This window comes from Eptesicus fuscus, chromosome 14 (genome assembly GCF_027574615.1).
Source record: "Eptesicus fuscus isolate TK198812 chromosome 14, DD_ASM_mEF_20220401, whole genome shotgun sequence".
Classification (NCBI taxonomy): Eukaryota; Metazoa; Chordata; class Mammalia; order Chiroptera; family Vespertilionidae; genus Eptesicus; species Eptesicus fuscus.
In genome coordinates, this window is record NC_072486.1 from 61,741,632 (window position 1) to 61,756,501 (window position 14,870).

At 43.9% G+C, this 14,870-nt stretch overlaps 1 protein-coding gene across 4 annotated transcripts in view; it reads left to right on the forward strand.

Moving 5' to 3' along the window:
* CEP41 (centrosomal protein 41) overlaps positions 1-6,256 on the forward strand; it is a 35,740-nt gene extending 29,484 nt beyond the window's left edge. For all 4 annotated transcript variants that reach the window (XM_054726445.1, XM_008154004.3, XM_028129013.2 and 1 more), the window contains 6 exons: positions 797-941; positions 2,564-2,715; positions 3,128-3,195; positions 4,506-4,620; positions 5,261-5,476; positions 6,062-6,256. In XM_054726445.1, coding sequence (XP_054582420.1) covers positions 797-941; positions 2,564-2,715; positions 3,128-3,195; positions 4,506-4,620; positions 5,261-5,476; positions 6,062-6,210 — 845 coding nt within the window. In that variant the 3' untranslated portion in view covers positions 6,211-6,256. The remainder of the gene's footprint in view (positions 1-796; positions 942-2,563; positions 2,716-3,127; positions 3,196-4,505; positions 4,621-5,260; positions 5,477-6,061) is intronic.
* Positions 6,257-14,870: the final 8,614 nt, after the last annotated feature.

The following is a 14,870-nucleotide window of genomic DNA, read 5'->3' on the forward strand; positions in this document are numbered from 1 at the left end:
AAAGCATTAAGCATGGGGAACAGTCAAGCTCCCGATGGTACATAGCTTTCAAAATTATGATTTTTATTCAAAATGTAATCATTGCAACAAATGCCATCAGTTGTTTTCCTTGAAATGACAAGTTCACTTTTCACTTAGATCATTTTTTTTAATGTCTGCCAAATGCACAAGTCTAAGTAACCAGTTTTTCTCAGATTTTCTTCCAAGTAAAAATGGTGTTCATGGCAAAAGCAGCAATAATCAGACTAATGCTTTTCCCTGAGACAACCATGGGACTTGGATATGTAGCAAACGGCCCGTATGCAATTCCCCATTTCATCACACAGAATATGAAAAAGGTAAAATTTAATAAAGATGTTAATTATTAGTGCGTCAGCAGGGACGATTTTTAAGCGAGACTGCCATATTAACTGTGATTGCAGGTTGGTGAAAACAGGATGATTGCTAATAAAACTTAACGCCACTACCCTGGCTTTTGCTAAGGCACTAGCAGTTTTATCTACCATTTTATTTGCACCATCAGGGCAAATATCAACACAGTAAAAACGATAAGTAACATCTCAGCATCATTATGAAAACAATTTTTACCTTGCAGATCCCCTGAAAGGGCCTTGGGGACTCCTGGGGTACACAGATGGCATTTTGAGAACCTATAGACCTAATTTGAGAATTTATAGACCAATTTAAGAAAGGTGATGTGAGCTGCTTTTCTTGACCTAATTTCAGTGGCCCTGCCTGATAAGTAAATACAGACTGTACCATTAAATGTACTTACTTCTTCATTTGCACATTTTAGACAATGATTCTGCGACTTCAGACCCTGATGCTGACGTCACTGCCAGCACCAATGGGAAGGGGAGCCCCAGTGAGCAGTCGCCGAGCCCTGTCCAGTTCATAAATAGCGTGGGAGCAGGGGACTCCAGTCGCTCGACACTCCAGAGGTACTCCAGTCGGATCCGTGCTTCCCCTGCTTCTTACCTTCAGATCAGGCTAGAGACCGATTTCAGTGGCTTCATTACCTCAGATGGGCAATGGTGAAGCCCCACATTCGCACCCAGCCTTCTGCTTTCCCTTTATGTAAACGCCTCCTCCTGGATCTTCACACAGCATCCCCCGTCGGTTAAGGGAAGACTCTGTTGATGGGAGAGCATTCATTTTCACACCTCGCTTCCACTCTTCTCAGCCCTCCTGTACGCACGTTTGCTATCAGGACCTAGCTTTACAACTACCGTCTTTTGACTCAAGAGAGCATGATTCTCTTCGCCTTTTCTGTCTGTTGCCCCTTATGAGTACCCCGACTAGAATCAGAAGGGAAATGGAGAGGCACACACAGGGCTCTGCTATCACATAGGTGCAAAGAAGAGTGAGAGCAGCCCGCGGTGTCGATTCTCCAGCTGCACGTGGCTGGTCCTTCCTCCATACCCTGTGACGTAACACTTTCTCACAAATAGTAACTGTTGATTATAAGACAATGCTAATTTTTGGCACATACCCATCCCTTCTACTGGTAAAATAGTCCAACTAGTGAAAGAATTGCTATCATCTATACCAATATTATTATTTTTATAACTACTTTTGTGCAAGGACTCTAAAGTTGCATTCAAAACAAGATAGACCAACGAGACTTCCATTGAGGATAGAGTTTCTTCTCCTGTGGTTCAACAAAATATGCACTACATGGCATATAGTTATAATGCTTATCAGATTCAAATGCAGAATTGGACTTGCTGTGGTGGGAACTATACTGCATGTCAGTCTGTGGTTTGGCATACATGTCTTCATATTTGCCAGGAAAGTAATCATCTTCTACTAGAGACACTCCACTACTTGCCATTTTGTTCATAACACCTACTCTTCTTATTCCTTTGATCCATGTTTTAACCCCATTTTGCCTCTAATGTTAATATGGTGACCAATTTTAGTGATTTTTATGACCTTATAATAGAACTGTCAGTGGTGAACTCCCTCATTTGAATCCTAGCTTCTCCTGTGTCTGATTGTATGAGTGTCACCAAATCTAAAAGCCTCTTCAACCTCAACATCATAACCTATAAAATGGAAGTAAGTACACATAACTACTAAAAACACTAAGGTTCAAAATCCATATGGGATAGACTGTATGAATAAATTAAAACATTGTTGTTATTTTACATATAGAAACGCCTTCATTTATCCTGCCCCATCAACCTTATTCTTTCCCCTTTTGCTCTGCTTTCTTACGCCCCTCAAAATTCCATTGGATTAATTGTTCGCCTCTTCTTTCTCTGAATGCTGCCCTGATTGCTGGAGGCAGCGTGCACCCTACAGTTTCTACCCCCTCAGCCAGGCTAATGACCTAACATACATTGTCGGAAGGTAATTATGGACCCTCTCCTTGGGGTCCAGTGAGATAGAATAGGAATCCACAGGATCTTGAATTCAGAAGCAGAACTCAGACACTATACCCATTTTCCTTTTTCTTTGAAGTGTCTTTTGAAAAGACACTGAGCACTCTCTCACTATTCTGAAGAAAAGCATCTGACCTTTAAGACTAGTTGCTGCTGACCTACTTTTCCACTTGCAGCGTCATCAGTGGTGTTGGCGAACTGGATCTAGACAAAGGGCTAGTGAAGAAAGCAGAGCCCAACAGCAAAGACAAGCCGTATCCCGACTGCCCCTTCCTGCTGCTAGATGTGCGCGATAGAGACTCTTACCAGCAGGGCCACATTGTTGGAGGTAAGAGAGAGGCAGCCTCAGAGTGTTTCACTCCCAACAACACTGCCCATTCTTGCATCCTGGCCCCCTGACCACATCCCATGGTCAACAGTTAAGGAACCATGTGCTAGCCCGGTCCTTGGTGAGTTGGCTTTACTATAATGCTGTGAGACAGGCCGATGATGCTCTCACATGGCTCAGGGCCCAGGGCTAACATCAGACACAGTCAAGTAAAGCTTCATATTTCGTTTATAGTGTCCTGTTTCTTTTCTTTCACAAAAGTATTTAGGCTTATGGCTTATTGATTTTGAAAATACATTTCTTTAAGCTCTTAGTGAGACTTTAAACCCACGGGCGGCGGGGGCCGGGGGGGGGGGGGGGCTCAAGTTGTACTAGGAGAGCTACAAACGTCCTAATTTTCCTTTCTTTACAGCTTACAGTTACCCAATTGCAACTCTGTCTAGAACAATGAACCCTTATTCAAATGATATTCTTGAATATGTATCCTTTGTTGCATTTTAAGAAGTTGGGTGGTGATGAGGTTTGTAATAATCAAACTTACCAGGAATCATGCTCCTGGTAGGAAAACTCTGTGAAGGACTTTTGATATGTCACTTGATCTTAGCCAAAAGACTGAGAAGCAATGTCTGAATGACTTTTTATAGTAATTAGCTTATTTTGGCATATTTTAGAATTTGGATTCTTAGCTGTTACTGAGTATGCTGACTATGGTGGCAGACGGTTCTAAGCCATACTGCACTGGGCCACAGAACATCAGGTTAAAGGTTATGATCCATTAAGAGTTAGTTCTGTCCTAGCCGGTGTGGCTCAGTTGATTGGGCATTGTCCTGTGCACCGAAAGGTTCCAGGTTTGATTCCCGGGCAGGGCACATCCCCGGTTGTGGGCTTGTTCCCTGGTGGGGAGCATGCAGGAGTTAGCCAATGGTTGTTTCACTCTCACACTGATGTTTCTCTCTCTCTCCCTTCTTCTCTCTCAAAAGAGTCCTAAGACGTCCCCCCCCCCCCAGAAAGCTTTCCCAAGTAAAACTTAAGTAAATTTTCTTCCTTCTATTTTAACTTTTTTCTTCTTAAAATTTTAATATTTTTGCTCATAAAAATCATACAAGTAGAAAATAATTTAAATACTGAAATATGTGAGAAAGAAAATTGAAATATTTTATAATCACCCATTTGAACAACCCTTATTACATTTTTTGTATATTTTACTCCAGACTGTCTTCTATGCATGTTTTAACAAAGTAGAAATCATATTGTCTATATAACTTAGTATCTCGCTTTTTTCGCACTTGATATTACAATGTACTTTGTCACACTAACACACGGCCTTTATAAACTCCATTTTTGATGCAGTGTAAATGTCTTCAGATGTACTATAATTTACTAAAATGTTCTGCTTTATTGTAGTTTTTTATTTTTTTACTATGATAAACAAGGCTGTGTTAGAGCATATTGAACATAAAAGTTTTTCTACTTCCTTGCCTGTAGAATGGACTTGTAATACTCATTCTCCAGGGTTGTGATGATAACAGAGCTAAAGGGTGTATAGTGTACCTAGTGCGTCTTGAATCAGGGTTCTGTTAATTTATAAGAGAAGAGAATACCGGCTCCAGTGGGTTCCCTGACATGAAAAACTCTACTAATTGCCAGTGTGATGGGTAAAGAGAGGGGCCGTCTGGTGTTGCCCTGAATTCAGAAAGGTGAACTGGGACAGCTCTCTGTTCCTTGGCGGTTTCTTGTAGTCTAGAAGCATTAACTCAGCATGGTCAAACCTTAACTCGTCTGACTCTTAGAAAAATGCTCACGGCAAGATCATCATTCTGTATGACGACGACGAGAGGCTGGCCAGCCAGGCGGCCACCACCATGTGCGAGCGGGGATTTGAAAACCTCTTCATGCTTTCCGGAGGTGAGCGAGCCGGGACGGTGTTCTGCTCCGGACTTTAGAGGCGGAAATTTGGGCTCACAATCCTGCACCCCCACTCCAGCCCCTTTTTCCTGGGAGGTCAGGATTTAGTACAGGCATACCTCGGGCACACGCAGATCGCCACTACCAAGCAAGAATCCCCGTAAAGCGAGTCATAATCTTATTGCTGGTAGAGGGTCTTGCCTTCAGTTTGTAAAAAATAAAAATAAAAAACATGTGTGAGGTGCAGTGAAGCGCAGCACACTAGAACCAGGTCTGCCTGTGCTTTGGAGAGAGAGAGCCGTGCGGCTGAAAGGAGGCAGTTCTGTGAAACCTCCCTGAGCTTTATCGGCACATGTTTCAAATTCCTGAAATTCTGACATTGCATCAGGGCTCTGTGAGAAAGCTTTGATGCTGAGGACTTACGCAGAAGGATTTCTGGTGGAATTCTCAGAATCCCACATAACAAGCGACATTCTCTGGTGTAATTTTCTTAATAGCGAAGCAGTTGAGAGAGATCTCGGCGTCCTTGTGCTGGCCTCGACTTGGAAACCAGAGATTAGGAGGCATGCGGGCTCCTTGTCGGGTTTCGCCTTGGCGTCACAGTGGTAACGCTGCGTTTTCTATGCTCTCCCACACCCAGGTCTCAAAGTCTTAGCTCAGAAATTCCCAGAAGGACTGATTACAGGTTCCCTGCCAGCATCTTGCCAGCAAGCCCTTCCTCCTGGTTCTGCCCGGAAACGATCCAGCCCCAAAGTGCCACCCCCACCGGCTGAGAATAAGTGGAGATTTACCCCAGAAGACCTAAAAAAGATAGAATATTACCTGGAAGAGGAGCAGGGTCCGACAGACAATCTCAGTAAGACATGTTGACCTTTAGAGATAACACTTTCTGTCGAGCTTGAGATTTGTGATCCCTTGTCATATATTCAGAGTCTTCCAGTATTTTGGAAGGGTACAGGAGCTATGCAGGGAGGGGGGCAAGTGGAGGTGAGCCACGATTGTGGCAAGAATTAGGCCTTGTGCACAGACAGGAGAGAAGCGACCTGATCAGAGTGTGTGTCTCAGGCAGAGTTGAGAGGCCAAGGCTCAAGCATCCAGTCTTCAATTCCTTCTGTTGCTTCTAGGCACACAAAGCACTTCAGGCCTCTCCTCTGCACACTACCCCCTCCTCCGCCCTGTCACCGCTCCTGCTCACTTCTCTGCCTAGAAGGAAGGGGGGACAGGCTAGCTTGGCTGGGTTTCCTTCGTCTCTGCCCTCTTCCCACCGTTAAGTTGGCCACAAGGATAAAACAGTAGGTTTTAGCCTTACGTGGATACTGAGTATGACTTGATTAGCTTCAAAGTGGTTGTAGCATGAGACTTCATTGACTGAAAAGTGTACTTGGCAGGTTGTCCCTGGGACCATTCTTGCAGCTCTCTCCCTGCTTCCTTGCTCCCTCAGGCCGGCTGAGCCACGCTAACGCCTCGGCAAGAGACTCCAAGGTCCCCGGCACCCGCGGCGGTCAGAACCTGTCCACCGGGGGCCCTGCCAGCCACGCGAGCCCCCGCTCCCAAGGCAGCGGCCACCTGCAAGGCAAACCCTGGAAGTAAAGACGTGGTCTGTCCCTCTCAAATAAATGTTTTCTCTCCTTGCGGACCCCTGAGCAGTTCCCCAGCTGGTCCTTTTCAGACCAGGACACGTGTGATGGGCCCCGGCCCTCTTCCTCTCCAGCTCCGGAAGGGTGTGCGCACGAACCGGGGGCAGCGCAGGCTCGTGTCCGCCCGTCATCCACACCATATTCACGTCTCTGGAACTGAGTAGGAAGAAAGGGTCTCGGTGGGGGTGGGGGTGAGGGTGGGGGTGGGGATGGGGGGTGTTAAGTGTTTGAAATAGGGCCCAGCTTGTTTGGGTGTGTATCCCGTGCTGTTGTGTACATACTTCAGTCACATCTGGGGTGTTCTTCCCCACCAGTTCTTTTCCACTCACGTGCTTGGTTCCACGGAGGTTGTCCAGAGAGGCTTTGCTGCCGGAGAAGCTGGCCCTGGGGTGCGGGTGACTCAGCTCTCAGCCTCCCCAGAGCCCCCAGGGGAGGGCCGCAGGTCGGGCGCTCTCCCCAGCACGGATACAGGCTCTGTGGTGAGTTTGGAGGCTGGTTCCGCGAGCATCGCTCCATTTTAAGATTCAGCGCAGCAGCTCTCACACGTCCTGGACGTTCCTCCTCACGGCTCTTCCTGGAGCCAGCGCCGGTGCAGGTGCGTGCTCGGCTGCCTTCACCGGACGCGGCCTCCCAGAAAGCCCCGGCTGTCCGTGCGCAGGGCTGTGGAGAGCCGCTGGAGCCCCTGGAGCTGCCCCTCACCGGTGTCTCTGTTAGGAATTTCCATCACCCAGCTCTGCCCATCCCACCTTAGATGGGCAGAAATTAGGGCCACTTGTAAACATCAGCTCCGGGTGGGCCGCCGAGGGCACACAGGTGAGGACGCCTCCGCGGCCCTTTGTCAGAGCTGACAGCCCCTTAAGCCCTTGCTTAAAATACAGTATTAGTCTAATTGAGTAATTAGTGCAATTTCCTACTTACTTTTCATTCTCATGGCTGAGCTGTGATTAGGAGGTTGTGATTATAGATTCTGGTTTGGGCCAGAATTTTGAATCAGCATTAATTGAATTGCTAGATGACTGACATTCATTCCATTTAATTGGGGGAACAAAAGACCTCAGGTAAGGATGAGGAACTCTGAAATCATCAGGAAAAGGAAAAGAGCCTTGTTAATTTTTATGGTCTGTGATCTGTAGCTGTGATAAGGAACTGAGGAATAAATTGTGCTTTTTGTCATGGCAACCAGCTTCTGAAAAGCCAACTGAAAATTGCCTATCCTTAGGTGGTTACTGCTGCTGGGTAAGATTTGCCTTAACGGCACTATTTTCTCGCCATCAGAAAAAAAGAAAAAAGTACCACAGTATTTCTAGCAAGGGGGCTGTGTTTGTAAGAGAAGTAAAGGTAATAAATATCTCATAGATTCATATGGAAAAAGAACTTTCCGATTCAGCCCAGTTCTGTTGCAGTATGTTTATTCCTCTCTCCTTGATTTCCAAAGTATAACATTTTCCAATGCTTTAGAAATCAAACAAACCAGCGACATTGTTCAGATGTCAAGCCATGCCCAGTTTTCCACCAGATTCAAGAATCTTGTATAAAATTCAGCCAACGCACACATAGCTTTAATGAGGAGCCTGTCATGTTTCCCCATAAATTTATTGCCTGAGAACTAGTGCAGCCTTTTGCTAATGCCAAAATGCTCTGGCTTTTTATTTTCTTTACAACATACATTTTTTTAAATGCAAATTTTTCCACACTCAACTTTCCCCTAGCACGGACAAGATTTTCAGCCTTTCTGACACACATACATTTTTAAGAAGAAAAAAAAGAAAATGTTTTCTCTGTAACAAAGCTCTGGTTATGCCATTTTAAAGTTGACTAGTCAGGAGTTTAGGTTTCCCCACTCGATTCTGTTTTGAGAGTAAATGGTAGCCCCCCTTTCTTCCGATTCTGCATCCCCATCACCAAACGACACTCGAGTGTTGGAAACTACTGTGTCCACGTGGAAAGTCAGGTTAGCCCAACCCGTCAGAACTGCTGTGCGTTCAGCTGAGCAGGCTGGCAGGCTGTGTGTATTTATGTGTCGTTCTCCATAGTGCTTTGCCCTGTTGGTAAGGATTTTAAGTAACTATTCCTAAAGACCTGTTCTGACTCCGCACTACGGGTGTTAAGTGGCACTCGCAGTTTTTACATGCTCAAGGTATTGCTTTGAATGTTTGACTTTACTCGTTTCTGCGTTAGGTTAACTGACATGTATTATTTAAGTGATCAGTGATACTCTGTGCAATTATGAATGTTGAATATTAAAGTGCGTAGTTATTAATTTGTTGTTTGCTATTAATATGCTAATATCTGCCAAATTCTCTCTTCCTCTCTGGTGAGATGATTTTGGGGAGCCATGTGAGACTGGGGATATTTGTATAAATAAATCAGGACCCAATCCGGTGAGGGCAAGGGACGTCAGCTCTCCAGTCAGAGGCCTGGGTGTCATGCTCAGGCAGGGACTAATTGCCACCTTAAACACGTGACAGCAGGGCTTTATTGACAGTGTTTCAGGGGTTGACAAGATGCCCTTGCCTTGCGACCCCCTAAATGGAACGTGCTTTATCAATGCACAGCTACAGCTCCACCTGCGCAGCGGTGAGGGCCCAAGTCTAAATAGTACGTTCAATGCTCTAAAGGGTTATGTATTTAAGAAAGAAAGAGGGGAAGGAAGGGGAGAGGCGAGGAGGCAAGAAGTGGGGCGGGAGGGAAAAGCTGCGTTACTCATTCAAAAACAAAAAGAACAATCTTGGGCTGTAATAATGTCAGATTTAATCTATTGAAAGGTAAAGAATGATTCAAATGACCTTAAAGTCATTTTATTTCTTCCCTTGAGTGGAAAGCCAGAACCAGCACAATCCTTTTGGACTTGGTGTAAATCAGAATGAAAAGAGAACAAACAATGTTCGTTAGTTGCTGAGGGATTTTTCCTATGGTGCTATTGAGACCAGGCAAAAATTCTTTAGACTTTAGGCTACTCACCAAGAACACAGTACAAAACAAAACCTCCTTTTCTCTAATTCCCTTCTGGAATATAAGGGAAATCAGAGTCCTAGACTAGGAAGAAATATGGAGGTAATTTTTCTTGTTTGGTTTTGGTTTCTGTCATGTTATTTATGGGTTATAGATTCTGTCTTTTGTGTTATCTGACTTTTTTAAGGGAGATAATTAATTTCTGTCCACCTGGATTTAAATCCATGACTCCCTTCTTGCTCGACTCTGAAGATAACCATTAAGAACCTTTCTTTTCCCAGTTCCAGAATGTTCTCAGTGTATTTTGTGTGCCTTTGTTTTCTTCACAATTCTTTTCTAAGATGTAACTCCATAATACTTTTCTTTTTTTCCCAAGAAACATCAGAAACATGGATTCTAATTCATCAGCTTGGTTATGTGAGCATGATGACATGCTTACATGCAGTTCAATTACTTTTTTGATTAACAAATATATTTTCCTCATAAAAACAGTAAATAAGACAGGCTGTGCTTGCAAAGTGTTCATAATACATTCGCTAGCAATTCTTTCCCACAATTGTAGTAATTATTGAAATTGTCTATTGTGGTATTCTTAAACTGGTACACAGGTCAATTATAGCATAAAATATGTAACGGAAATTTCTCAGCATTGAATTCTGACAGAACAGGATTCAGTGCGTGGCTTTCTGTGTTTACAAAACTCTGTTGGTCACGCCACCATCCTGATGGTCTCCCTCTCTGATGCCGATCCTCTTTGTTCCAAATGCAGCAGCAGATTCTTCTCACGTGTGCAACATCCTCAGGCGCTTGGTAAAATGTGGGGCAAACAGAGGTCACTTACCAGATGCTGTTACCTGGTGGGCTACATTTTTTTAATTATTTGAAATTTTATTCTGACTATAAGCTCCTAGAGGGTGAAAATCACCAACTCTATGACAGTGGCCCTTAATCAGGGTGTGTGACCAAGTGAATTGAACCTGTCAAGTCTGAAGTCGGGGATGTGAGGCCCATTGTGGGGCTACTCAATGCTGGCCCGCCATTCTGGACATCCGGGAAGCGCTTTCTCTTTTATCCCCTTGTGCACGTCCTGCTTTTGTGGGAGAGGCATTCACAACCCTGAGGTTTTTAGATTACCCTCCACAGGAGGCCCCGGAGAGCTGTGAGGGCCTCATTATTCCCTGCTGTCTGCAGTCTGCCTTCAGCAGTCACCAAATTTGGGTCCCACTCCATCCCCAGCTGAGAGTGAGTTATGTTTTCTCTCTTATTTCAAATCTTGAAGATGTCCAGACAATCATACTAGCAGACATTTATGGAGAGCTTACTATGTGTTAGGCAGTGTTTCCAGAGCCTTTGTTTTGTGTTTGGACTCGTTTAGTTCTCACAGCAGTCGCACGAGGTAGGCACTGTCATTTTCAGGTAGGAGACGGAGGGTCGAGTGGAAACGAAGCAACTCGCGCTGAGTCACTGAGCTAGAAGGTCGGGAGGCCAGGACCCAGCTGGAGAACTGTGGCTCCAGAGCAAGTTCCGGCAGCTGGGCACAACCACACTCTCCCTCGTCATGCCTCCGATTTACCAACGAAAATGGAACCTCCCCTGGCCGCTGGCTTCCCCCCCTCACCTGGGACTCCACAGGAAGCACTCCTCCTCTGCTGCGCCAAAGGCGAGGGAAGTTCAGGAACCGCCATCTGCTCCTGGGACTCTGACTCCGCATTTCCGCCGGCCGTGTCTGGGGACCCGGCCTGAAGACAGGTGGTCCAAGGTTTCTGGGGTTTGTTTTGTTTCTTCCTGAACACCTTCCAAGGTGTCACTTAAGGAATGAGTTACAAACTTTTCATTAGATTGTAGGGAAAAAAATACGCTGTTTTCCCAAGAGGTCCAACTGTTCATTCAATAAACCATATTGATATGATTTGTGTCTGGTCTTTTCTCTCCTTTGTGGCGATGTTTCTGATTTAGGTTGAGACAGAAATTGTGTGAACTGGCTCGTGGCCTGAGGCCTGGGCGGGGGGGGGTGGGGGGGGAGCAGCAGCAGCCCTCTGTGCCTCCGGGGTGTTAGCAGAGGTCTCGTTCACTGCACTCTCCTGAAATGCAGCTGGACCGCTACTCTGGTTAAGCAGACGACTTTTAATTTTCTTCTTTTAGTTTGGCAAGAAACATCGGGCAGCCTCAGTCTCTGGGGTTGTTAAATGATGCTCACAGTTGGAGTTCCCAGTTTAATGCAGATCCTGAAAGCTTTGGGGAGGATTCCTTACCCTTTGACGGTTTTTCAGAGTTCACGGGTGCCCTGTGCTTTTTTCTCGGAGCTCTTCCTTCATCCGGCCAATTTGAATGTTGTAGTTGGTCATATCAGTTTTTTGAAAGTAGCATCTGGGTCTTAGTGTGTTCACAGGATGATGTTTCTGTCCTTAGAGTCCTGAGAGCAAGAGCCCATCTGCATCTTCAAATCCACCTAGTCCCACTCACCCTTGCAAAACAATTGCTGAGATGATGAATAGCCTGCACTGGATGAGGGACCAGTGAGGTCATTTCTGGATTGCATTCAGTGACATTTCAATTTTAACTTCAGGCCAAAGCCAGAAAGCTAGACGTGTGTGTGTGTGTGTGTGTGTGTGTGTGTGTGTGTTGTGTGTATGTGTGTGTGTGTGTGTGTTAGTTCAGAGACCACCCGAAGGGTTCTCATGGACCACCTGTGGCTCACAGGCCACATATAAAGGGCTAAGAAAAAAAATAAAATGAGTTCATTGAAAAAGAAGGATTTTTGAAAAGCCCTGGAGAATAGACATAATCAATTACCATAGTCAATTCCCCAGAAGCTCGGGGAACAGAATCTGAGCAGGAGGAGCGCTTGGGAATTTTCCTCTGAGCCACGGCAGAGCGCTTCAGGGATTGGTCCGGCACTGGAGGCATGAGGAACCCTTTCTCTTCGTAAAAACACTGCTGCTTCCAGCTCTATCTGGAGCGTAAATTTTTCCAAAGATAAGACAATTGCATTGTTCTGGGCAATTGATGGTGGAATATGATGCCAGAGTAGAAGAAATGACAAAGTATAAAGAAGACTCTGGGCTCAAATTTATTATTTATTTGTTGTTGTTAATGCTCACTTGAGGATATTTTTTCCATTGATTTTTAGAGACTGGAAGGGCTGGAAGGAGCGGGAGAGGAGGGAGAGATTGAACATGCAACCCAAGCACGTGCTTGACCAGGAATCGAACCCATGACCCTTGGTCCATGGACCAACACTCTAACCACTGAGCAACACCAGTCAGAGCTGGGCTCAAATTTAGATGGCTATTTAGATGTTTGATGTTGATACTAGATAACTTTACCCATGGTTATATGGCGTGTTTGAAACAGCACCCCTTTAACCCCCATTATTAAAGTTCATGGCAAGAAAGTCAGAAAAGTATAAAGAGGAAAACCACCACCACTACCCATTTAAAATCTATAATTCAGTGTTACGGTAAATTTACAGAGTTGTGCAACCATACACAGTCCTGTTTTAGAACATTTCCATCGTACGGCCGGCTTCTTTCACGTAGGATGTTGTGACCATTTTCCCACGTCAACATAGACCTCAGTGGCTTCACGATACTCTGTGTGTAAACCTGTCACATTAGTATCGATGCTGGTATCTACTTAGGTTCTTTTCCTTTTTATTTAAATTTTTATTATTGCAACCATGTAATTACATATATTTGAAATTATCTGAATATTTTAATAAAATAAATTATTCCAAGTGCACTTTCTGGGTCAAATACGTTGAAAACTTTTACCCACATTGCCAAGGTGCCCTCTAGGAAGGGGTGTGAATTTATCCTCCCACTAGTATTTTTTATTTCTTCATACCCTTGTTGGTCTTTTTATTCTTTGTCAATCATGGGAGAAAATGGTATATTTGTTTTTCTTTATTGGCCAAAAGATTACTCAGAGGATCAGTATCTTTCATACATTTATTGGCTTTTTGTGTTTCTTCTTTTGGGAATTGCCTATTTTTCTTTTGAAATATTAGTCTATTTTTTGAACTCCTTTTACTTATAAGAGCTCTTTTCCCCTCAAGGTTATTTATGCTTTTTCATATCTGGTACAATACTTTCTAAAATTATTGCTTCTTTAAGCTTTTGTGCTTTTATTTATAAAATAAAAAATTTCACCAATAGATTTTTAAAAATATGTATCTACAAACAAAATGTAATACTCTTTCTACATTGAAAATATGAAAGAAAAGTATTAATGACTTCTATGTCTCCATTTAGCGGACATTTATTAAGTCCCTACTATGTGCCATGCACTTGGCCAACCAGTAGGGATTAAGTATTAACAAGAGCAATGCAATCCCTGCCCTCATGGAATTTTCATTCTAGTGCTTCATTCTTTGTCTTTTTCATTTCCTTGACTCTTACTTGCTCAGAGCCTTACTTTCTAAACTACACCTTGGGAAATTCAAAATAACTTGTAAGCCTATACTAGACAGATTATAAAATTCATGAGTTCATTAGAAAAAGTGGAGAACATTCATTCCACAAATATATATTGGACATCTGTATATCAAGTACTATTGATGAGTTTGGAAATTGAATGTCAAGTGTTTCCTACTATCAGGAAGCACAGTGTGTGTGTGTGTGTGTGTGTGTGTGTGTGTGTGTGTAATACTTTTTTTTTTTAATTTCAGAGAGGAAAGGAGAGGGAGTGAGAGATAGAAACGTCAATGATGAGGGAGAATCATTGATCAGCTGCCTTCTGCATGCCCCCTACTTGGGATCGAGCACACAACCTGACCGGGAATTGAACCATGAGCTCCTGGTTCATAGGTTGACACTCAACCACTGAACCACACCGGCCGGGCAGGGAGCACAGTTTTAAATTAAGCAATTTGACCCCTTGAAATCTAAGTAATCCAGTTTTGTAAAATGACATTTTCTTAGTGACAGTATTTATTCACTTATTAGTCTTTATTAAACAAAAAATTAGATCAGCTTTTTACTTGCGCAAATTGAACCATTAAAATGGGGTTCAGCTTATCTTCATAGACTGAAGGGAAATGTTTGCCAAAAGGTAACTTGAAGGAAGTGTTTAAAAATCTTTAGGTCATGTTTCCGTAAAGGCCGAAACACTATTTTACCTTGCCTCCTATTCGTATGTATAGTCCATTTTATTCTTTTCACTTTTTAGTTTGTTTGGCAGCAAAAAAAAACACATATATTAAAAAAACAACAACTTCAAGATGAAAATTCCCCAAGGGTCCCTTAAAAACAGGCACTTGACCTTTAGGCCATTTTATGTGGGAAAAGACAAGTAGAGCTGCATGCATTGTGACATCCCAACCCGGCTGATACAGGAAGAGGCTGCCATCCCCACCCCCTGCCCCTCTGTCTGGGGAGCTGCCGATCCATCCCACCCACTTCCCAATGACTTCTGAAGGAATCCATCTTAGTTGAATAGAAACTAGGGCCACTTGGAAGCATCGGCTTCAGTTGGGATGTTGGAGTAACCCGCTGCTCTACAGTCACATCTTAAGAGATTTGGAGAAAACAATGTAGATTCTTGCTTTGAAAAACGATTGAGATATCCTATATATTGTTGTGCTAGCCACTCATGGGATATCACCGCCATCAGAATCAGCAAGGCAAATGAGAGAAGGCAAGTTCTAGGTTCTGTGGAGGG